Source organism: Mustelus asterias, chromosome 2 (assembly GCF_964213995.1).
Source record: "Mustelus asterias chromosome 2, sMusAst1.hap1.1, whole genome shotgun sequence".
Classification (NCBI taxonomy): domain Eukaryota; kingdom Metazoa; phylum Chordata; class Chondrichthyes; order Carcharhiniformes; family Triakidae; genus Mustelus; species Mustelus asterias.
Window position 1 is genome coordinate 65,554,621 of NC_135802.1, and position 24,442 is coordinate 65,579,062.

The 24,442-nt window shown below is 42.1% G+C and overlaps 1 protein-coding gene across 2 annotated transcripts in view; it reads left to right on the forward strand.

The window, feature by feature from the left end:
* The window catches only part of cul1b (cullin 1b), a 110,037-nt gene that overhangs the window by 14,961 nt on the left and 70,634 nt on the right, over positions 1-24,442 (forward strand). For both annotated transcript variants that reach the window (XM_078236561.1, XM_078236570.1), the window contains one exon: positions 19,802-20,097. In XM_078236561.1, coding sequence (XP_078092687.1) covers positions 19,958-20,097 — 140 coding nt within the window. In that variant the 5' untranslated portion in view covers positions 19,802-19,957. The remainder of the gene's footprint in view (positions 1-19,801; positions 20,098-24,442) is intronic.

A 24,442-nucleotide genomic window follows, 5' to 3' on the forward strand; every position in this document is an offset into this window, starting at 1 on the left:
GTGGACTTGCACACCTCGGTCCCTCTGTGTGTCTATACTCCTGATGACTCTGCCATTTATTGCATAACTCCTCCCTACATTATTTCTTCCAAAATGCATCACTTCGCATTTATCCGGATTAAATTCCATCTGCCACCTCTCCGCCCAATTTTCCAGCCTATCTATATCCTGCTGTATTGCCCGACAATGCTCTTCGCTATCCGCAATTCCAGCCATCTTTGTGTCATCCGCAAACTTGCTGATTACACCAGTTACACCTTCTTCCAAATCATTTATATATATCACAAATAGCAGAGGTCCCAGTACAGAGCCCTGTGGAACACCACTGGTCACAGACCTCCAGCCGGAAAAAGACCCTTCGACCACTACCCTCTGTCTCCTATGGCCAAGCCAGTTCTCCACCCATCGAGCCACTTTTGTGTTTTGTGTTCATCATCCATCCCATGCTGTTTGGTTCCATTGATCCAGTGTGTCCAGGGCTTTCCTGTCACAGCCTCGGCACTGGGTCATCTCATCTCCACAGTGGCCATTGGTGCTTGGAGGAGAGACAACTCATGACTCCAAATGTGACTTCTCCTACCCAAGAGGGCAGTGGAGTTGTGACCTTCAGTTTGGGAGCTCCTGTTTTAAAGATTTGTATACAAAAGCTGAAGTGTCCCAATGTTGAAGAATTATGAGAGACGTTAGTAAGCTACTAATACAGTACAAAATGTATCATAACATCATGATACATAGAATATAAAAGTTGGCATATGATGTTGCGGCTGTATAGAATGTTGGTTAGGCCACATTTGGAATACTGCGTCCAGTTCTGGTTGCCACACTACCAGAAGGATGTGGAGGCTTTGGAGAGAGTACAGTAAAGCTTTACCAGGATGTTGCCTGGTATGGAGGGTCTTAGCTATGAGGAGAGATTGGGTAAACTGGGGTTGTTCTCCCTGGAAAGACGGAGGATGAGGGGCGACCTAATAGAGGTGTATAAAATTATGAAGGGCATAGATAGGGTGAACAGTGGGAAGCTTTTTCCCAGGTCGGAGGTGACGAACACAAGGGATCACAGGTTCAAGGTGAAGGGGGGGGGGGGGGGGGGCAAGGTTCAATACAAATGTCAGGGGGACGTATTTTACACAGAGGGTGGTGGGGGCCTGGAATGCACTGCCAAGCAAGGTGATCGAGGCGGACACGCTGGGATCGTTTAAGACTTATCTAGATAGCCACATGAACAGACTGGGAATAGAGGGATACAAACGAATTGTCTAGTTGGGCACATGAGCGGTGCAGGCTTGGAGGGCCGAAGGGCCTGTTCCTGTGCTGTATTGTTCTTTGTTCTTTGACTTCTCTCGTGAAAACATTGTGATCTTTCATAACAATGTGATGTGGTACAAGAACAAATTAAATAAACTCACCATAGAATATCAAGTGAAACATGCCAGTTTCTTGTTATGCTTGAAGAAAGATAGTAATGCAAAGGTATTTGGATGATGACCCTGGCTCGCACTGGTTAGCACTGGCACCTCACAGCGCCAGGGACCCTGGTTCAATTCCAACCTTTGGTGTCTGAGTGGAGTTTGTACATTCTCCCCATGAGTGTGTGTTTCTTCCCACAGTCCGAACATAGAACATAGAACAGTACAGCACAGAACAGGCCCTTCGGCCCACGATGTTGTGCCGAGCTTTATCTGAAACCAAGATCAAGCTATCCCACTCCCTATCATCCTGGTGTGCTCCATGTGCCTATCCAATAACCGCTTAAATGTTCCTAAATTGTCTGACTCCACTATCACTGCAGGCAGTCCATTCCACACCCCAACCACTCTCTGCGTAAAGAACCTACCTCTGATATCCTTCCTATATCTCCCACCACGAACCCTATAGTTATGTCCCCTTGTAATAGCTCCATCCACCCGAGGAAATAGTCTTTGAACGTTCACTCTATCTATCTCCTTCATCATTTTATAAACCTCTATTAAGTCTCCCCTCAGCCTCCTCCGCTCCAGAGAGAACAGCCCTAGCTCCCTCAACCTTTCCTCATAAGACCTCCCCTCCAAACCAGGCAGCATCCTGGTAAATCTCCTCTGCACTCTTTCCAGCGCTTCCACATCCTCCTTATAGTGAGGTGACCAGAACTGCACACAATATTCCAAATGTGGCCTCACCAAGGTCCTGTACAGTTGCAGCATAACCCCACGGCTCTTAAACTCCAACCCCCTGTTAATAAAAGCTAACACACTATAGGCCTTCTTCACAGCTCTATCCACGGCAGGTGTGCAGGTTAATTGGATTGGCCATGCTAAATTGACCCTTAGTGTCCCAAGATGTGTCGGTTTGGGGGATTAGCGGGGTAAATACATGGGGTTACGGGTCTGAGTAAGATGCTCTGTTCGAGAGTCGGTGCAGACCTGATGGACTAAATGGCCGTGTTCTGTACTGTAGGGATTCTATGATTTCAGATTGAATGAATTCCTCTCTCCCATTTCCCTTCCCACAATTAACCTTCCAGATTCGCCATACTAGATTTTTTTTTAAAGTTGCACTGTGGCAAAGAATTATAGCTAACTGCATAATTTATCAGGGTTATTGAGTCTCGAATGTCATTATAATAATTGAAGATATTATTGAGCCACCCAGCCTGAGGAGAGGAATTTAATAGACACGAAAGTGGATGTATAGCGGATTCATTATGCAGTGATTCTGTACTATCTGGAGATTTCACTCTATAAATGGACTGAAAGACTTGCATTATATAGTTCTGTTTTTGACTTTAGGAATTCCCAGAGTGCTTTACAGTTTGGTATACTTTTGAATTGTAGGCACTATTTTAATGTAGAGAATTAGACTGCCAATTTGCACACAGCAGGCTCCCATAAATAACTTTTCATAATGACCAGATAATTAAAAAAAAAATGTTGATTGAAAAGTAAATATTGGCCAGGACATGGAGAATTCTGCTGATTTTCTTCAAATTAACATTATGGAATCTTTTATGCCACTTGAGGGATGGGAGGGTGTCTCAGTTTGATGTCAGTGGTGCCATCTTTCTAATGAGACAATGCCCCGTTAAGTGCACTGGAGTATCAACCTAGATTTTTGTGCATAAGTTCCTAAGTGTGATTTGAACCTACAACCTCCTGATTCAGAAATGAGTGCTATCTACTAAACTGTGACTTTTTAAAAAAACACTGTTTATAAAATCATAGAACATGAAAGAAAGCCATTTGGCCCATCACACACTGGCTGTCTGAAGGTTATCAAATTTGTTGAACTCCTCGCTCCTTCCCCCAACCCTGCAGATTATCCTGCTTCAAATAATCATCTGATTTTGTTTTGAAAGTTATTATTGAATCTGCTTTCATCACTCTTCCTTGTTATTTAAAAACTCACGGCGTACTCCCCCCCCAACCCCCTCATTGCCTCGAGCTTAAAACTTGATCTTGAGTACTACTCCACTTGTTCTTTATTTCACCTGAACCATTCTTGATTTTTAACACCTGTAATAAATTTGTCCTTCTCTGCCCTAAGGAGAAAATCTTCAATTTCTGCAGTCTTTTTGGAATTTATTGCCCATTCTGAGTTACCCAAGGGCAGTTGAGAGTAAACCATATTGCAGTGACTCTGCAGTCACATGTAGGCCAAACCAAGTAAGGATGGCAGATTTCCTTCCCTAAAGGAAATTAGTGAACCAGATGGGTTTTTCCGACAATTGACAATAGTTTCATGGTCATCAATAGATTCTTAATTCCAGATTTTTTATTTGTTTGAATTCAAATTCCACCACATGCCATGGTGGGATTCAAACCCTGGTTCCCAGAACGTTAGCTGAGTTTCTGGATTAATGGCCTTGCAATAAGACCAATAGACTATTGTCTCCCCACCCCCGCCTATCTAACTGGTGCAAGGGATGAAAAAGGTCACTCTTCAATTTCTTTGTTAGCTCATCCTTTTCTGTGACATTGGCAGCATCCTCTTTACTGAAGACTGAAGTCAAGTACTCATTTTAGTACTTCAACTATGCCCTCTGCCTCGACAAAACCTCAACACCTCCACCATTTGGCTACCCTTAACTGTTTAAGTTTATGAAAGACTAATGGGTTCCTCTCTTATTTATTCACTAATCAGTTTTTATATACTCCCCTTGCCTTTGTATTTCCTTTGTCAGCACTTGTCTACTTTGTATTTAGCTTGCTTCCTGCTGAATTAGGATCCTGAGGTACATCTAAGCCTCCTTTTATTGTTTCATTTTGTATATTGCTCGGTATCCAGGGATTTCCAGCCAATGATGCCTTCCTTTTGCTGTGTGGGAATGTGCCCAGCTTGTACCCAAACTGATTCCTACTTAAAACCATCCATAGCTCGTTTACTGTTTTATCTACAAATTTTTGACTCCAATCCATCTAGCCAGGTTGCTTTTCAAATCACTGAAATTGATTCTCTTCCAGCTGAGTAGTTTCACAACTGATTCCTTTCCTTGTCCATTTCCATGATTACTCTCAGCCTCATGAAATTGTGGTCATGTTTTCCAAAATACTCCCCTATTGAAACATGCCCTGCTTGCTCACTTTCCCCAGAACCAGTTCCAGCATTGATCTTTACCTCTTGGGGCCGAAAGCTGGAATACATTGACTAAGAAATTTTACTTGGGCGTTTTTCATGAATTTATTCTCCTCTTCGTCCTTTATCCCACCAAGCCAGGGGATCAGCCCTGGTTCAATGAAGAGCGCACGAAGGCATGCCAGGAGCAACATCAAGAATACTTAATGAGGTGTCATCTTGCTAAAGCTACAACACGGGACTACTTGTGTGCCAAACAGCAGAAACGGCAAGTCACAGAGCTAAGCGGTCCCACAATCAGTGGATCAGATCCAAGTTCTGCAGTCCTGCCACATCCAGCTGTGAATGGTGGTGGAATTAAACAACTTGTCTGTTGTCCATTGTCTGATTTCAAGAAGAAATTAGATATAGCTTTTGGGGCTAAAGGGAACAAGAGAAGAGAGATGGGGGATCAGGATATTGAACTTGATGATTAGCCATGATCAAAATGAATGGCAGAGCAAGCTCGAAGGGCCGAATGATCTGCTATTCCTTCTAGTTTCTATGTTTCTAACTTGCTGGAGGAGGAGACTCCACAAATATCTCCATCCTCAATGATGGAGGTGTCCAGCACATATGTGCAAAAGATAAGGCTTATGCATTCACAACAATCGTCAGCCAGAAGTGCCGAGTGGTTGATCCATCTTAGCCTCCTCCAGAGGTTGCCAGCATCACAGGTGCCAGTTTCCAGCCAATTTGATTTACTCCAAGAAACGGCTGAAGGCACTGGATACTGCAAAGGCTATGGGCCCTGGCAATAGTCCTGAAGACTTGTGCTCCAGAACCTGAGCCATTGCCCTGAGCAAAGCTGTTCCAATTCAGCTTACAACACTGGCATCTATCTGGCAAAGTGAAAAATTATCAAGCCTGTCCTGGACACAAGATGTGGAGATGCCGGCGTTGGACTGGGGTAAGCACAGTAAGAAGTCTCACAACACCAGGTTAAAGTCCAACAGGTTTATTTGGTAGCAAATACCATAAGCTTTTGGAGCACAGCTCCTTCGTCAGATGGAGTGAATATCTGTTCTCCAACAGTGCACAAACACAGAAATCAAGTTACAGAATACTAATTAGAATGCAAATCTCTACAGCCAGCCAGGTCTTAAAGGTACAGATAATGTGGGTGGAGGGAGCATTCAACACAGGTTAAAGAGATGTGTATTGTCTCCAGACAGAACAGCTAGTGAGATTCTACAAGCCCAGGAGGCAAGCTGTGGGGGTTACTGATAATGTGACATAAATCCAACATCCCGGTTTAGGCCGTCCTCATGTGTGCGGAACTTGGCTCTCAGTTTCTGCTCAGCGACTCTGCGCTGTCGTGTGTCGTGAAGGCCGCCTTGGAGAACGCTTACCTGAAGATCCAAGGCTGAATGCCCGTGACTGCTGAAGTGCTCCCCCACAGGAAGAGAACAGTTTTGCCTGGTGATTGTCGAGCGGTGTTCATTCATCCGTTGTTGTAGCGTCTGCATGGTTTCCCCAATGTACCATGCCTCGGGACATCCTTTCCTGCAGCGTATCAGGTAGACAACGTTGGCCGAGTTGCAAGAGTAGGTACCGTGTACCTGGTAGATGGCGTTCTCACGTGAGATGATGGCATCCGTGTCGATGATCCGGCACGTCTTGCAGAGGCTGCTGTGGCAGGGTTGTGTGGTGTCGTGGTCACTGTTCTCCTGAAGGCTGGGTAGTTTGCTGCGGACAATGGTCTGTTTGAGGTTGCGTGGTTGTTTGAAGGCAAGAAGTGGGGGTGTGGGGATGGCCTTGGCGAGATGTTCGTCTTCATCAATGACATGTTGAAGGCTCCGGAGGAGATGCCGTAGCTTCTCCGCTCCGGGGAAGTACTGGACGACGAAGGGTACTCTGTCCACCGTGTCCCGTGTTTGTCTTCTGAGGAGGTCGGTACGGTTTTTCGCTGTGGCGCGTCAGAACTGTTGATCGATGAGTCTAGCGCCATATCCTGTTCTTATGAGGGCATCTTTCAGCGTCTGGAGGTGTCTGTTGCGATCCTCCTCATCCAAGCAGATCCTGTGTATTCGGAGGGCTTGTCCATAGGGGATGGCTTCTTTTACGTGTTTAGGGTGGAAGCTGGAGAAGTGGAGCATCATGAGGTTATCCGTGGGCTTGCGGTACGGTGAGGTGCTGAGGTGACCGTCCTTAATGGAGATGCGTGTGTCCAAGAATGCAACCGATTCCGCACCGACCTCAGAAGACAAACATGGGACACGGTGGACAGAGTACCCTTCGTCGTCCAGTACTTCCCCAGAGCGGAGAAGCTACGGCATCTCCTCCGGAGCCTTCAACATGTCAATGATGAAGGCGAACATCTCGCCAAGGCCATCCCCACACCCCCACTTCTTGCCTTCAAACAACCACGCAACCTCAAACAGACCATTGTCCGCAGCAAACTACCCAGCCTTCAGGAGAAAAGTGACCACGACACCACACAACCCTGCCACAGCAGCCTCTGCAAGACATGCCGGATCATCGACACGGATGCCATCATCTCACGTGAGAACGCCATCTACCAGGTACACGGTACCTACTCTTGCAACTCGGCCAACGTTGTCTACCTGATACGCTGCAGGAAAGGATGTCCCGAGGCATGGTACATTGGGGAAACCATGCAGACGCTACGACAACGTATGAATGAACACCGCTCGACAATCACCAGGCAAAACTGTTCTCTTCCTGTGGGGGAGCACTTCAGCAGTCACGGGCATTCAGCCTTGGATCTTCAGGTAAGCGTTCTCCAAGGCGGCCTTCACGACACACGACAGCGCAGATTCGCTGAGCAGAAACTGAGAGCCAAGTTCCGCACACATGAGGACGGCCTAAACCGGGATGTTGGATTTATGTCACATTATCAGTAACCCCCACAGCTTGCCTCCTGGGCTTGTAGAATCTCACTAGCTGTTCTGTCTGGAGACAATACACATCTCTTTAACCTGTGTTGAATGCTCCCTCCACCCACATTATCTGTACCTTTAAGACCTGGCTGGCTGTAGAGATTTGCATTCTAATTAGTATTCTGTAACTTGATTTCTGTGTTTGTGCACTGTTGGAGAACAGATATTCACTCCATCTGACGAAGGAGCTGTGCTCCGAAAGCTTATGGTATTTGCTACCAAATAAACCTGTTGGACTTTAACCTGGTGTTGTGAGACTTCTTACTGGACACAAGAAACAGGACAAATCAAATCTGACCAATTACCATCCCATTAGTCTCTTGATCATCAGAAAAGTGATGGAAGGGATCATCAGTAGTGCTATCAAGTGTTACTTACTCGGCAATAACCTGCTCACGGAAGCTCAGTATGGGTTCTGCCAGGGTCACTCTGTTCCTGACCTTATTACAACTTTGGTTTAAACATGGACAAAAGAGCTGAATGCCAGACATCACCAGCTCCTATCTTGTGTAGTAGCCTTTTGTGTGATACCTTCTCAAATGCATTTTGAAAATCCAGATATATAATCCATCCACTCTGCCTGATACCTCCTCAAAGAATTCGAGTAAATTTGTCAGACATGATTTCCCTTCATGAAATCATGCATACTCTGTTTGGTCAGATTAACTTTCGAATGCACTACTACTCTCTCCTTTCATTGATTCTAGTATTTTTCCAATAACTGAAGTTAGACTAACTGGCCTATAGTTTCCTGCATTTTGTCACCTTTCCTTTTTGAACAAGGGCATCACACTGATATTGCAATCCTTTGGCACAGATCCAGAGTCCATGAATTTTTGGAAAATGACTACTGATGTATCCACAATCTCTGTAGCAACTTCCTTTTAAGATTCCGGGGTGCAAACCATCAGGTCCAGGGGATTTGTCAGCCTTGAACCCCATGAGAGACAAAAATAGAAAATGCTGGAAAATCTCATCAGGTCTGACAGCATCTGTGGAGAGAAAATAGAGCCAGTGTTTCAAGTCGGGGTGAGCCTTTTTCAGAGCGATAGTTTGCCTAAAACTAATTCTCTGGTGTTGGTGACTGTTGGTGACTGTATTTAATTCCTCCCCTTTATTTTTTTAACTATTTCTGGGATGCTTGTAGCACTCTCTACAGTAAAGACCGATGCAAAATATCTATTTAACTCCCCTGTCATTTCCTTGTTCATGATGTGGAGATGTCGGCATTGGACTGGGGTAAACACAGTAAGAAGTCTCACAACACCAGGTTAAAGTCCGACAGGCTTATTCGGTAGTCATGGGCATTCGGCCTCTGATCTTCGGGTAACCATTTTCCAAGGCGGCATTCATGACACACGACAACGCAGAGTTGCTGAGCAGAGACTGATAGCCAAGTTCCGCACACGTGAGGACGGCCTCAACCGGGATCTTGGGTTCATGTCACACTATCTGTAACCCCCACGACTTGCCTGAGCTTGTAAAATCTCACTAACTGTCCCGGCTGGAGACAATACACATCTCTTTAACCTGTGCTTAACCCTCTCTCCACTCACATTGTCTGTATCTTTAAGACTTGATTACCTGTAACGACTTGCATTCCAACTATTATTTTGTAAATTGAGTTTGTGTCTTTATATGCCCTGTTTGTGAACAGAACTGCCACTTACCTGATGAAGGAGCAGTGCTCTGAAAGCTAGTGGCTTGTGCTACCAAATAAACCTATTGGCCTTTAACCTGGTGTTGTGAGGCTTCTTACTGTATTTCCTTGTTCCTCATAATTACTAACTCGGTTTCATCCTCCAAGGGGCCGTTGCTTTCTTTTAATTCTTTTTAATGTATTTTAAAAAACTCTTAATTGTCTTTTGTTTTGTTTCTCGCTAGTTTGTCCTCATGGTTTATTTTGTCCTTCCCGATAATTTTATTAATCCATATTTGCTGCACTCTGAATCTATTCCACTCTTCTGCCCTACTGCTAACCTTTGCCATCTTAAATGTTTCTGTTTTCAACTTACTACCCTACTTAACTTCTTTGGTTTTCCATCGTAGGTTTTTGATTTGATTTATTATTGTCACAGGTATTGGTATACAGTGAAAAGTATTGTTTCTTGCATGCTATACAGACAAAGCATACCGTTCATAGAGTAGGAAAGGAGAGAGTGCAGAAGCTGGTGTTACAGCCATAGCTAGGGTGTAGAGAAAGATCAACTTAATGCGAGGTAGGTCCATTCAAAAGTCTGGCAGCAGGGAAGAAGCTGTTCTTGAGTTGAATGGTACATGACCTCAGACTTTTGTATCTTTTTCCCGAAGGAAGAAGGTGGAAGAGAGAATGTCCGGGATGTGTGGGGTCCTGAATTATGCTGGCTGCTTTTCCAAGGCAGCAGGAAGTGTAGACAGAGTCAATGGATGGGAGGCTGGTTTGCATGATGGATTGGGCTACATTCACGACCTTTTATAGTTTCTTGCATCTTGGGCAGAGCAGGAGCCATACCAAGCTGTGATACAACCAGAAATAATGCATTCTATGGTGCATCTGTAAATGTCGGTGAGAGTCGTAGCAGAAATGCCAAATTTCCGTAGTCTTCTGAGAAAATAGAGGCATTGGTGGGCTTTCTTAATAGCGTCGGCATGGAGGGACCAGGACAGGTTGTTGATGATGTGGACACCTAAAAACATGAAGCTCTTCCCGTTGATGTAGACGGGCATGTCCTCTGCTACGCTTCCTGAAGTCGATGACCAAATCTTTTTGTTGACATTGAGGGAGAGATTATTGTTTTAGCACCAGTTCACCAGATTCTCTATCTCTTTCCTGTACTCCATCTCATAATTGTTTGAGATCCATCCCACTATGGTGGTGTCATCAGCAAACTTGAAACTCGAGTTGGAGGAGCATTTGGCCACTCAGTCATAGGTGTACAAGGATTATAGTAGGGGGCTGAGAACACCGCTTTGTGGGGCACCAGTGCGTCAGGAATTTCAGGATCCACTCGTAGAGGGAGGTGCTGAGCCCCAGGCGATGGAGTTTGGAGATGAGTTTCGTAGGAATAATGATATTGTAGGCTGAGCTGCAGTCCACACATAGGAGCCTGACATAGTCTGACATTTTGGGAACAAGAAATGATTTCAGATAAAACTGTTTAGTTATTATACTTAACTGTCATAGTGTAAATCAATGTATAACATTTAATAACTCTATTAATTGTTTACACAGCCACTGGATTGATTCCTCACTAGGATGTACAGTGTTAATCTCATTATTTCAAACAAATATACATCACTAAGTACCAGCGTGTCAAGTTATTCTTAGAGCTTTTGGGATTCTCTCGCAAGTAACATCAGTGGGATTCGTAATAGCTGCAAGAAACCATTCTCAGTGCACCCTATGAATTGATTTTTTTGGCTGCCATTTCCAATTTGATTAGCTCAATTAAAGTCACCCATGATTAATGCAGTGCCTTATTTTTTACATGCATTTGTTATTTCTTGATTTTAACTCCTACGGTGTGGCTACGTTTTGGGGGCCTATACAATAACTATATCACTCCCTTCCCTTGGTATTTGTCACTTTCACCCATTTGTCACTATCCCCTGACATAGATCGTCCCTCAGGACTGTACTTATTTCCTCTCTTATTAGTAGAGCTACCCCACTGCCTTTTCCTTTCATCTGTCTTTCCTAAAAGTCGAATAACTCTGACAGTTTATTTCCTAACTTTGATCAAACGTGTCTCAGTAATGGCCATCAGATCCTACCCATTTTACTCTATTTGTGCTGTCAGTTCATTTATCTTGTTTTCATGCTATGCGCATTAAGATACAGAACTCTTAGTTTTGTTTTTCTATCACTTCTTATACTAAGCCCATCTCTTGGGACAATAGAGCCACTGTTTTTTGCCATTTACTCCCATCTCTTCCTCTTGTTTTCACTTTTTCTGCCTCTTATTTTTAACCCGTTTTCCATCTTTAACTCCCTGGTCAGGTACCCAACCCCTTTAGTTTAAAAAGCACTACACAACACTAACAAGCCCAACGGCACTAACAAGCACCCCTGCAAGGATATTGCTTAATTGGTTTGTACAGGTCCTGCTTTCCTCCAGAACCTGTCCCAATGCCTCAGGAATATGAAACGCATCCTCCTATACCCACCTCTGTAGCCATACATTCATTTGATCTATCCACCTATTTCTGGTCTCACTAGCATATGGCATGGGGAATAATCTTGAGATTATTACCTTAGGTTAGGTGGATTGGCAACAGTGAATTGCCCCTCAGTGAGTGTGTGCTGTACTGGACGTATCCTGCCCAGTTTCAGTCGGGATAGGCCCTTACTTTCTGCGACCCTAAATTGGAGTAAGCTGTTAATTGAAAATGAAGTGTTACTACCTTAGAGGTCCTGCTTCTTAATTTATCAGCTAACTCCCTGTATTCAGCTTTCAAGACCTCGTTCCTTATGTGATTGGTACCAATGTGTGCCATGACTGCTGGCTCTTCGCCCTCCCCCTCCAAAATGTTCTGCAGCTTCTCTGACACACCCTGGACCCTAGCACCAGGGAGGCAACATATCATCCTGGAATTGTGTCTGTGGCCATAGAAGTGCCTAGCTGTTCCTCTTGCAATTGATCCCCTATCATTGTAGCCCTACCCCTCTTTTTCCTCAATCATAGAAGATTTTACGATGACAAATGGAAAGGGGTTTAGTCTAGATTTTACAGTGATAATGGCAGCAAAGCCCGGCATTCGCAGTCATTACACCTGTGAAACTGACAGCAACCATAACGTGGAAACCAACAGGCAATCAATGGAAGTCAATGAATTGAGAACTTCCACTATTCAGTTAGTCTCAATGTAGAAATAAATACTTGAAAAAGTTACCTCTTGCTGAATGAGGCCTTTGTAGATTTAAACTGCCATGGGAAAGGGGAAAACCATGTCACACAGATTGCGAGATCTTTCTGGACAGCTTCAAGGGCCATTAATTCTGTTCTCATTACTGTAAATGATATTATTTCTGAAGCTAGCTCACCAGTAGTTCCTAATGATGTTTACATTGGTATTCATAGAATCTAGAATCTCTGCAGTGCAGAAGGAGGCCATTTGGCCGATCGAGCCTGCAACGACCACAATTCCACCCAGGCCCTGTCCTCGTAACCCCACCCTTGCTAATCCCCCTGACACTAAGGGGTAATTTAACATGGCCAATCCACCTAACCTGCACATCTTTGGAGGAAACCGGAGCACCCGGAGGAAACCCACGCAGACACAGGAGAACGTGCAGACTCCACACACACAGACAGTGACCCGAGGCTGGAATTGAACCCGAGTCCCTGGTGCTGTGAGGCAGCAGTGCCACCCACACTGTTGTACTCAGCTATTGTATATCAGTTCCTCTCTTTTCCTAATGCAAACAGTAATGCCTTTGTAACTTTGTTGTCTGGGTTTATATTTTCTATTACTCTCCTGTGGCCCATTGACTCTGTCTCACAAGACTGGGTATTTTACAGAATTTTTCTTCCACATGGTCATTTGCATCATAAAGGCCATCTCACTGTCATTCTTGTCACATCATGTTACATACTCATCAACACAAGGTAGTAAGTAGTCTTGGTAAATTTTGGCATGCAATCTTAGTTCATAACCTAACTCAGATTGTAACATGCCTTATTTCAATTATTATCTGTGTAACAGAGGATATATGCAATTAGCCGTATGATAGATGTCACCTGATAAATAACCAGCAATGAACTGAGTGGATTGATAATATCTCATCGTTACCCCATATCTTGGGTAGGCATTTCAACTTAACTCTTAAATGGGAACAATGTTATGCGCAGCCTGTTTCTCACGATACCGCTGAGCCAGTGCTCTGTCTTTCTAATTATGACATCATTATGAAATGTGCTCAAAATTACCGGACACAATGATGTGCTATAAAGGGCTTAGGCATGTTCAATAATTTGGATGCATTAATTTCTGAGTGAAGTTCACCTGATTAAATTGTAACACTATTTATAATATGTCTAGTTTGAATTTAATTCAGTCTTCATGATTTGTGACAAAAATAACTGCCTTTATGATGCAAGGTATAAGGCAAGTTGTTGTGACCAAAGTTTATTATCATGTAGAATTGTTAGGGAGGAGCAGATGAAACAAATCAAATCATAGAATCATAGAGTCCTACAGTACAGAAAGAGGCCATTCGGCCCATTGAGTCTGCACCGACCACAATCCCACCCAGGCCCTACCCCCTTATCCCTACACATTTACCCACTAATCCCTCTAACCTACGCATCTCAGAACACTAAGGGGCAATTTTAGCATAGCCAATCAACCTAACCCGCACATCTTTGGACTGTGGGAGGAAACCGGAGCACCCGGAGGAAACCCACGCAGACACGAGGAGAATGTGCAAACTCCACACAGACAGTGACCTAAGTCGGGAATCGAACCCAGGTCCCTGGAGCTGTGAAGCAGCAGTGCTAACCACTGTGTTACCGTGCTGCCCCAAATGTGTTGTGTACCTATTTCATGAGTGTTCATTCCCAATGTGAAGCTTCATCCATCTGGAATTCACACTGGAATGTTGCAGGCATGCTGTACTTGATGCTTGGGTCAATTTGGGAGCTGAACCTTTATTTCTTAATATATACTCACGATGGATGAGGCTTCAAGTTCAGTGCACATTCATGAAGTTGTCCCAATAATCTACATAATGCACACCAAAATTGGTTCTAAAATTCCCTCGCTGAGATTGTTCCGGCCTGTGACACGCTTCCATAACTTTCTTTGTACCTGACTCTTTTGTTAATAAAAATATTTACCTAAATGGAAAACAGAAATTTGAGTTTCTAATTGAAGCATGACTAAGAAATGATGTAGAATTTACAGATGATATTGGTTTTGCAATAGTTGGACCAGCGTGTGCGGTTTTGGATGTGACCAGAGGAAGAATGTTCAAATTGTGGAAAGGTTCTGTGAAGGCGTTAGAATGATTCTAAGAATGAGAGATTACTGTTTATGGAGAAAGGCTGGAAAATTGGGGAACTTTAGTGAAACAGAGTAGGTTTGGAGGAGAACTAATGAAAGTTTATACAAAACTCTTGAGAGCATAACTGAAGTGTCTGCTGCTTTGTGTATTGGTAACAACAGGCGCACGTTGAGGATTGCTTGAAATACATAATTATTCGTGAAACACAATGTGCTTGACAAGTGGCTACTTGGATACAGACAACATTATTTAGAAGCTATTTGGATACGTATTTGTAAAAGAAGAGTATACAACTCTCAAAGGGGATATCTCCAAAATCTCCATGAAATGCTTTGAGATTCTAAGAAGCTTTCTAACCAGCATTACCTTGTATTAACAACTATTGTTGGAGCCAGAGGTCACCAAGCAAGATGAGCAGATGAAATGTTACCTACTCGTGTTTTCACTAGCAGTGTTGCATTTGTTTTCCCTTCATTTGCCTGAATGGGATGTGCAAAAATGTTATGACAGTTGGTATAATTAGGAATATATAGCATTGGGGCTGTTCTAGGACTGTTGGGAATGGGATCCGTAAGTACTTGTACTAGGATACTTGATCATCTGTTCAATATCTTCTTATGTGGCTCAGTGTCAGTGTTTTTATTGGCTTTGCTCTTACTAAATGCCTCTAGAGGTTTTATATGCCAGTGGTGCTAAATAATTGCAGATTATTGTTGATAGGCTGAATGGCCTGTTTTGTGATTTAAATACTATGCAATATTCCAGTATCCAATCATCCCCCCCCCCCCCCTTTTTAATGTGGCAAAGATAACCTGGTTTAAAAATCCTATTTTCTATTATACTATATTAAAACTGAGTTGGGAAGTTTTCACTGCTTTCATTTGATTTAAAATGTAAACTTATCCAGGTATTAAAACTGTTAAGGCAGTCATTGCTTAGAAGTCTTTTTGTAAGTCTCCCAATGCCAGTTCAATACAGCTTACTGTATTTTTTTTACTGGTTTTTGACTAATGTGTAGCAAATTTATCATTTGGTTTCCAATTTTGGCTGCAAAATGGCCCTTTTTGTTGCTGTAGTCCCTGTCTTCATCACTCACCGTGGTATCAACAAATTTGACAAACTAGTATTTTATTTCAAATTCAAGTATTCAGTGTAGATTGGAAAATGCAGGGACTCCACTCAGCTTCTGACCTGCTTCTCATGCTTTCACCCATTTAGAGCGGAAATAATGCTTAATAGATTATTATCTAGTTCACATGTCTTACTCTAAATTTCTCTAGATTTGATTTGATGTCTTAATCATATAGAGTTTTATCAGAAGCTTTCCAAGAGTTTCCAAGCTTTCCAAATCCAAAGATGTGCAGGTTAGGTTGATTAGCTATACTAAATTGCCCCAGAGTGTCAGGGGGACTAGTAGGGTAAATATGTGGGGTTAAGGGAATAGGGCATGAGTGGGATTGTTGTTGGCATAGGCGTGATGGGCTGATTGACCTCCTTCGACACTGTAGGGATTCTATTCAAGTTCAGAAATGTTCTCCTGTTTATAAAATGCACAAACGCATGAAGTATGTCAGACAGGATCTTGATCTTTTTTAGTCATGTTGGCTGGTAAGTTAGTTCTTTCAGTCTATCTTTTAAAATAGTTGTAATTACTATATTGATGGACTCCTGCCATTAAAATATATTTCTGTCTGTGTGAATTTCTCTTGAAAAGCGTACCGAATCAATGCTTGATTCACAATGTTTAATATGAAATTGTCTGAGACTTGTGCTGGATAGTTATTTATTTAAATGCCACAGTTTAAAAAAGAAGGTAGATAAAAGGTGGGTAACTGTAGGCCAGTTAGCTTAACTTCTGAAGTAGGGAAAATGCTTGAATCTATCATCAAGGAAGAAATAGCGAGACATCTGGATATAAATTGTCCCATTGATATGCCGCAGCATGGGTTAATGAAGGGAAGGTCATGTTTGACTAATTTGGTGGAATTCTTTGAGAACATTGCATGTGCAGTGGACAATGGGGAACCTGTGGATGTGGTGTATCTGGATTTCCAGATGGCATTTGACAAGGTGCCGCACCAAAAACTGCTGCATAAGATAAAGGTGCACGGTGTTACGGGTAATGTATTAGCATGGATAGAGGATTGGTTAACTAACAGAAAGCAAAGAGTGGGGGTAAATGGGTGTTTTTCTGGCTGGCTAGTGGTGTGCCTCGGATCAGTGTTGGGACCGCAATTATTTACGATTTACATAGATGATTTGTAGTTGGGAACCAAGCGTAGTGTGTCAAAATTCGCAGATGACACTAAGATGAGTGGAAGAGCAAAGTGTGCAGTTGATGCTGAAAGTCTGCAAAGGGATATAGATAGTCTAAGTGAGTGGGCGAGGGTCTGGCAGATGGAGTACAATGTTGGTAAATGTGAGGGCATCCATTTTGGTAGGAATATCAGCAAAATGGACTATTTTATTTAAATGGTAAAAAATTGCAGCATGCTGCTGTGCAGAGGGACCTGGGTGTCCTTGTTCAAGAATCACAAGGAGTTGGTTTGCAGGTGCAGCAGGTAATTAAGAAGGACAAATGGAATTTTGTCCTTCATTGCTAGAGGGATGGAGTTTAAAAACAGCGAGGTTATGTTGCAGCTGTATAAGGTGCTGGTGAGGCCACACCTGGAGTACTGTGTACAGTTTTGGTCTCCTTACTTGAGAAAGGATGCCACTGGAGGGGGTGCAGAGGAGATTCACTTGGTTGATTCCGGAGTTGAGCGGGTTGGCTTATGAAGAGAGACTTGAGTAGACTGGGGCTACACTGATTGAAATTCAGAAGAATGATGGGAGATCTTATAGAAATATATAAGATTATGAAGGGAATAGATAAGATAGAAGCAGGGAAGTTGTTTCCACTAGCAGATGAAACTAGAACTAGGGGCATGGCCTCAAAATAAGGGGAAGCAGATTTAGGACTGAGTTGAGGAGGAACTTCACACAAAGGGTTGTGAATCTGTGGAGTTCCCTGCCCAGTGAAGCAGTTGAGGCTACCTCATTGAATGTTTTTAAGGCAAGGATAGATAAATTTTTGAACAGTAAAGGAATTAAGGGTTATGGTGCGCGGGCGGGTAAGTGGAGCTGAGTTCACGAAAAGATCAGCCATGATATTGAATGGCGGAGCAGCCTCGAGGCTGCTTCTTATATCTAGAGTGACCAATTTCAGAAGTGGGTTTTTTTGTTTTCATCCCATTAGTGCCATGATGCATTTTATTTTAACTAAAGATAGTGGAAACTTCTTGATTGTGTTCCACTTTTAATGTAATATGTACATACTGTATTTTATTGTTTTCCAAAACCCAAGTGGCAAAAGATAAAACAGCCCATCTTTACATATTTTTAGAAGCATTTGTATGTAAGAAGTACAAATTACAAACAGATGCATCTCTTAAATGGAAACTCAATTTTCAGTCTGTCCGTATTTGCAGAAGCCCGAGTGAATCCCTAGCTAATACCCACCAACTGCATACAATTGATATGCAACTAACATCTTTATCTCGTTTAGGATTTTTAATAAATAGTTTATTTATTGCCTCTCTGAAAGCAGACCTTGCATTCTCTGATCTGTCTGCCTATTTTCTACTGAAATGATAGTGTGCAATGGGGATTGTAACCAAACAACCTTGCACCATATGTTAGTTACTGAACGATGATGCATTCCACAATGTAAGTGTTCCTCTGTTTATAAAAGGCAGATTTAAATAGCGCTTTATAGGGATGAGTCACTGCTTCAAGACCATCAACTGTCTTGTATATAAAAAATGCATGAATGAAAGGGTAGTTGTATAGTTTTTGATCTTGTGAACAAATCGATGTTTTTTTTTCTTGAATTTGGAAAATAATAATGCTAGTTTAGTGGCTCTCAGCATGTCTTGCTAAGTTACTTAAGTGAAACTAGTTCAGATGTATTTTTTTAAAATAAATTCCTCATGGCTCTTGCCAGAACATCAATCACACTAAGTCTGAGAGAGGCATTAATCCCTCGATGAGATGAGGTTCTTAACCACGAGAGCTGCTGAGATGAATACTTAGATTTGATATGTTGATAGGATCTCCCATCATCCAAATATCTGATCAGCAAAACCTGTGTGACTGGAATGGAATAGCCCATAGACTACACAAGGAGCATTTGTTTCTGAATAATGTGAAACGTTTGAGATTATGTAGACCAGAGTTTTCTGGAGTGGCGAACCGAGAAGCATGCTTAACGAGTTGGAGTTTTTCTTTTATTCAGCTCCACTTTGGGGTGCAAATTGATGGGAAGTGCAAGTTGATAACATGGTGAGGTCAATGAGACATCTGGGAACTTGATGAACGATGGAGCCCAATCGTCATTTTAACCAATGCGATTTAAGAACACAAAGGAACAACAGAGAAGGAAGTGGGAGAAATTAGACAATCTAGAAACAGCAGACTTTGTAAAGGGGAGAGAAACTCTGGAATAGGAAAGAGGAGACAGAACAAAATAACAAATTAGTCCCTGCGACCATAAGACTCCACAACCTAAATTGTTCTCTTTCTTTGCCTCTGCGGTTGAATGGCATTGCAGGAACCTAAGTCTCATCTTCATAGAAATCTAGGATTGGTATTTAATAGTTAAAATAGTTTTAACAGTGCAGGTGCAGCAATTTCTTGTCATTCTTGGTCTGAAGGCGCGATCCAGTTTTTGTGAGGCTAATGGCAGAATTGTGCAAATCGCATGGTGGTTTGCAACTCGTGACACTCTTTCTCATTTACATTTATTACTTTCCTAGCAATTTGTGTCTATATTTAGTAATAATCATCCTTTTGAATGATTAAACACCACTTCAAATTCCCATTGTGAACACTAGCAAGATTAAATGTGCTGCAGTGTGGATTTTGTGAAGTTCTACTTAAAATATTCTCCCAATTGTATTGATGCCATACATTCGTTCAAAATTGTATTTTAAGTATTTAATATGTGGCATTACTTTAGCACCGCAGGGACCTAATATGATGTCATCAAAGAGCATCAATGATTGATGACAGCATGGACTCAACAAGCCTTACTGCTATAAACTGAGATCAGATTAACTTGTTAGCTATGGTGCTTGTATTTTAAAATATCCAAGTTACTAATTCCTAGCTGGCATCAGTTTGGTTCACAAAATGTTACAAATTTCAGATGTTGAATGCACAATATTGCCATCATAAGCTGGTATAAAAATTCTGTCTTCTAAAAGAATATAAATGCAGTTTGACAAAGTATTTTTGTAATAATCCTAAATCTGCAAACATTTAGATTTCCTTTATTTTTGTTACAGGTTGGATGAGGTACAGTCCGTCTGGTCAATTTTGGAGGAAGTAAAATTCATTGGCAGTTACAGCAGAAAGTTGAAAGTCGATACTGCTGCATCTCATGGAGGCATAGCTTGATTACCTGTGAACTTTGCTGTAGAAAACTTTAAGGAAACCAGAAAATGTCATCAAACAAGAGCCAAAACCCCCATGGGCTTAAGCAGATAGGCCTGGATCAGATATGGGATGACCTTCGAGCTGGCATTCAACAGGTTTACACCAGACAGAGCATGGCAAAATCAAGATACATGGAACTATACACGTATCCTGTTACATGTTCAGCATTTATGATAGCTGGCATCAGTTTATAACTACTGCTTGCTTATGTCCAAGAGGTCAGGTGTAAGCAGCAGAATGCCTTGCGGTAGAGTACTAAAAATATCTTGATTTGTAGAGTTCAAGAATCGATTTGTATAATAGTAAACCTACTAGTGAAGTAAGAGATTTTAAACTCTAGGTCATGTTTCATCATTATTAAAAAGAAAACGTGGTTTTGAGTATTGCTGGAAGAAGAGAATGTTGTTGCAGCTTTTTGTCTTGCACTCATCAGGATTGATGCAAGAACACCAAATTTCAAAAGCAGCAACGGTTTATACCACATGAGAAAAGGTTGCATGGAGAATGCACCAGGAATTGTTATTTTCCCCCATGCTTTTGTTTAATTCAAAAAATGGGTTATGGGCCTCCAGGGCAATGTCTCAACCAATTAGTTTCTTCCTTTGAATTTTGGCTTTCTTACACCTATCATGGTGAGTGAAAAAAGAAAAGCTTCAATGTTATACCTCTTTCCCCTCCAACCACTGCAATGTGTATTGTTTAATAGGGGAAAAAAGAGCTCTCCCTCATTTTATTTTATGCAAGAAAATGGCTTTCTTTAACTCAAATGTGAAAATGTTACATTTTCTGGGGCTGTTGGGTGTGTGCACAGAGGAGGAGAGAACATATTACAGGCTGGGAAATTTATGCTGCTAACTTGGATTCGGGTTTCGGCTATTGAGTTAAATTTTTAATCAGTATCATTGAAGGTGGAATTGGAGGAAAAGAATAAGTAAACAAAATACCATCAGTCTTTAGGAGAGCTAGCAAATTCACAATCAAGGTGCAAGTAGAGTAGAAAACAACATTCACAGCGGTTCTGAGATAAACCATACTAACAAAGGCCCATAAGTTAAAGGGGAACAGGAAGACAACATTTTAACTAATATCTAGCAGTTCTAATACAAAATTAGGAGAAAGGTATAGCGATTGTCATGGGTTATTTGATCTACATATAGATTGGGTGAATCAGATAGGCAAGGAACTTAAAATCATTACAGTCGCCAGGGGAAGAGCACTTGAAAAATTTTTTGAGTTAGCAAGATGTAATGAATGGAGTGTCACAGGGACCACTTGGGCCATCAACAGTTTGAAATCTACATCATGCCCTGGATGATGGGATTAAATGTATGGTTGGTAAATTTTGCTGATGATACAAGATGGGTGGGAAAGTAAGTTTGTGAAGAGGACATAAGGAGCGTTCCATGGAATATAGATAGGTTAAGTGAGTTGAGCGAAAACTTGGCAAATGTAGTGTAATGTGTTAAAGTGTGAACTTGTCCACTTCGACAGGAAGAATAGAAAAGCAACATTTTTTGTTAAATGGGCAGAGATTGCAGAACTCAGTGGTGCAAAAATGTGGGTGTTCTGATACATGAATAACTAAAAGTTAGTATGCAGGTGCAGCAAGTGATTCAAAGACAAATGGAATGTTGTTAATTGCAACGGGAATATAAAAGTAGGGGTGTTTTGCTAGGGTATTGGTGAGACCAGTACTTTGTGCAGTTTTGGTCCTGGGGAGACTTAACAGAATGGATGTTGAGAGGATGTTTCCCCTTCTAGGAGAGACTCAAACTCAAACAGTCAAAAATAAGGAGACTCCCATTTCTGATGAAAGTGTAGAGATTTTCTTTCCAAAGTTTGTGAATTAGATTATTGATTGATATGGGAATCAAAGAGTATTGTGGGTGGAAAGTTGAGTTGAGGGCACAACCGGATCAGCCATGATCTTATTGAGTGACAGGGCAGACTTGAGGAACTGAATGGTTTACTCCTTCCGATTGATGTGAGCATGCGAGAGTTTCAGGGGCACATTGTTAGATTTGAGAAAATAAAATTGAAGAAAACTTAGTAGTTACATAAGCAAGGTTGACATTTTTCTTTAACTGTAGTAACAGTAACTGCCAACTTTAATGTAATGAAGGATAAAGTCATCAAAATTTGACAATGACTTTTCAGGAAAAGCCATCATCCAAAAATTCTATTTTTTTCAGATGCAGATACAGCAGGATATAGATAGGCTGGAAAATTGGGCGGAGAAATGGCAGATGGAATTTAATCCAGATAAATGCGAAGTGATGCATTTTGGAAGAACGAATGTAGGGGGGAGTTATACAATAAATGGCAGAGCCATCAAGAGTATAGAAACACAGAGGGACCTAGGTGTGCAAGTCCACAAATCCTTGAAGGTGGTAGCACAGGTGGAGAAGGTGGTGAAGAAGGCATATGGTATGCTTGCCTTTATAGGACGGGGTATAGAGTATAAAAGCTGGAGTCTGATGTTGCAGCTGCATAGAACGCTGGTTAGGCCACATTTGGAGTACTGCGTCCAGTTCTGGTCGCCGCACTACCAGAAGGACGTGGAAGCTTTAGAGAGAGTGCAGAGAAGGTTTACCAGGATGTTGCCTGGTATGGAGGGTCTTAGCTATGAGGAGAGATTGGGTAAACTGGGCTTGTTCTCCCTGGAAAGACGGAGAATGAGGGGAGACCTAATAGAGGCGTACAAAATTATGAAGGGGATAGATAGGGTGAACGGTGGGAAGCTTTTTCCCAGATCAGAAGTGACGATCACGAGGGGTCACGGGCTCAAGGTGAGAGGGGCGAGGTATAACTCCGATATCAGCGGGGCGTTTTTTACCCAGAGTGTGGTGGGGGCCTGGAATGCGCTGCCAAGTAGGGTGGTGGAGGCAAACACGCTGGCATCGTTTAAGACTTACCTGGATAGTCACATGAGCAGCCTGGGAATGGAGGGATACAAACGAATGGTCTAGTTGGACCAATGAGCGGCACAGGCTTGGAGGGCCGAAGGGCCTGTTTCCTGTGCTGTACTGTTCTTTGTTCCTTGATGGGCTGGCTGAATATTTTCAGAAGTTTTTTGTTTTTATTTGAGACAAATGGTGTTTCTTAATTGTTTTGGCAGTCCCTCATGTTGAAGGTGATTTTCCTCGCGGATGGCTTGGTGGAAGGGAGATGTCATTGTTGGCAGATATTCTCACAATGAGGGCATTGGTTGTTGACTTTGGTGGCGGATTGTTGGCATGGGTAATTGACCTCTTCCTGTCTCATTCTCTCTCTATTCTCAGTGGCTGTTCTTGTTGATCGGAATTTGGTATCTGCTTTCCATCTGTTGATGTGAAGGGAGAAGTCCTTCATTTAAAGTTTCCAGATTGTCATTGAAATGTTTCCTTTGGCCCCCTGGTGAAGTCCTGAGTACAGCACCTGTTTAGGTAGTCATGAGTTTGTTAACTTTGCTTGCCCATCTCTGTTGATGTGAGATTATCAGGGTTTGACATATGTGTCTTGGACATTCAACTTTGTTCTTTGTCCTCCCAATTATTCTCAAGATCCTTCTAAGACCTTATTGATGATGTTGTTCTAAGGCCTTGCTATCACACCTATAAGCTTTCCAAGCTTCTACACCAGAGTATGTGGACTATGAGTATTGTGTTGAGTCTAATATCTCAATTCTTGAACTTAAGTAAACATTTATTGTTGGTTGATTTGGCATATTTTGGTTCAGTGGTGTAAGCTTCATCATTGTTAGCTTTTTGGGATAAATAGCTTCCAATATATTGGAAGCGACGGACATTTTCCAATACTTAACAATGATTTTCAATTTGAAGGCATTGGATTTGTTACATTTGATGCGGATTGGTAGAGAACTTTGGTCTTCCTGATGCTCAGGGCAAATCCCATGTTTTCATAGGCTTTGTTAATACGTCAGCCGGGATCTTCTGATTGAATTAGTGGTGAACTTTCAAATGTTTATTATTGTTGAGCATCAGGACACAGGGAAAGTCCTACTTAACCTGGGAATTTCAAACTTCTAATGTTCTGCAATAGGCTGTCTGGAAACCAGCATGAATGCATCCAACGTTGACCCGCCATTGTGGACTTGGGCCAAATGTCCAGGATGCTCGTGCTTTTAATTACGGGCATTGGACCTGGGTGAAAGCGGTTAACAGCAGAAGCTGTTTTAGGAAGACCTCAAAATTTATTTAAATGTAAATGTTGTTGAACAAACAACCACCAATAAATACCACTCTGCCCATCTGTATTAAACACCCTACAACCCCACTTGTAAACGGCCTCTGTCCCCATCCTTTCTGTACTAAAGAATATCAATGCACAAGTCCTAATGCAATTGTGAATAGCATTGACCACTTTTAATCTATAGGGTATACAAACTTAAAAATCTATGCACTTGGAGACCTGCAAGTGCTTTTGGAAGCATTAGTGACCAACTATATTCCATAGGCTAAACAAATAAAATATTTTTAAAAATCAGTGCA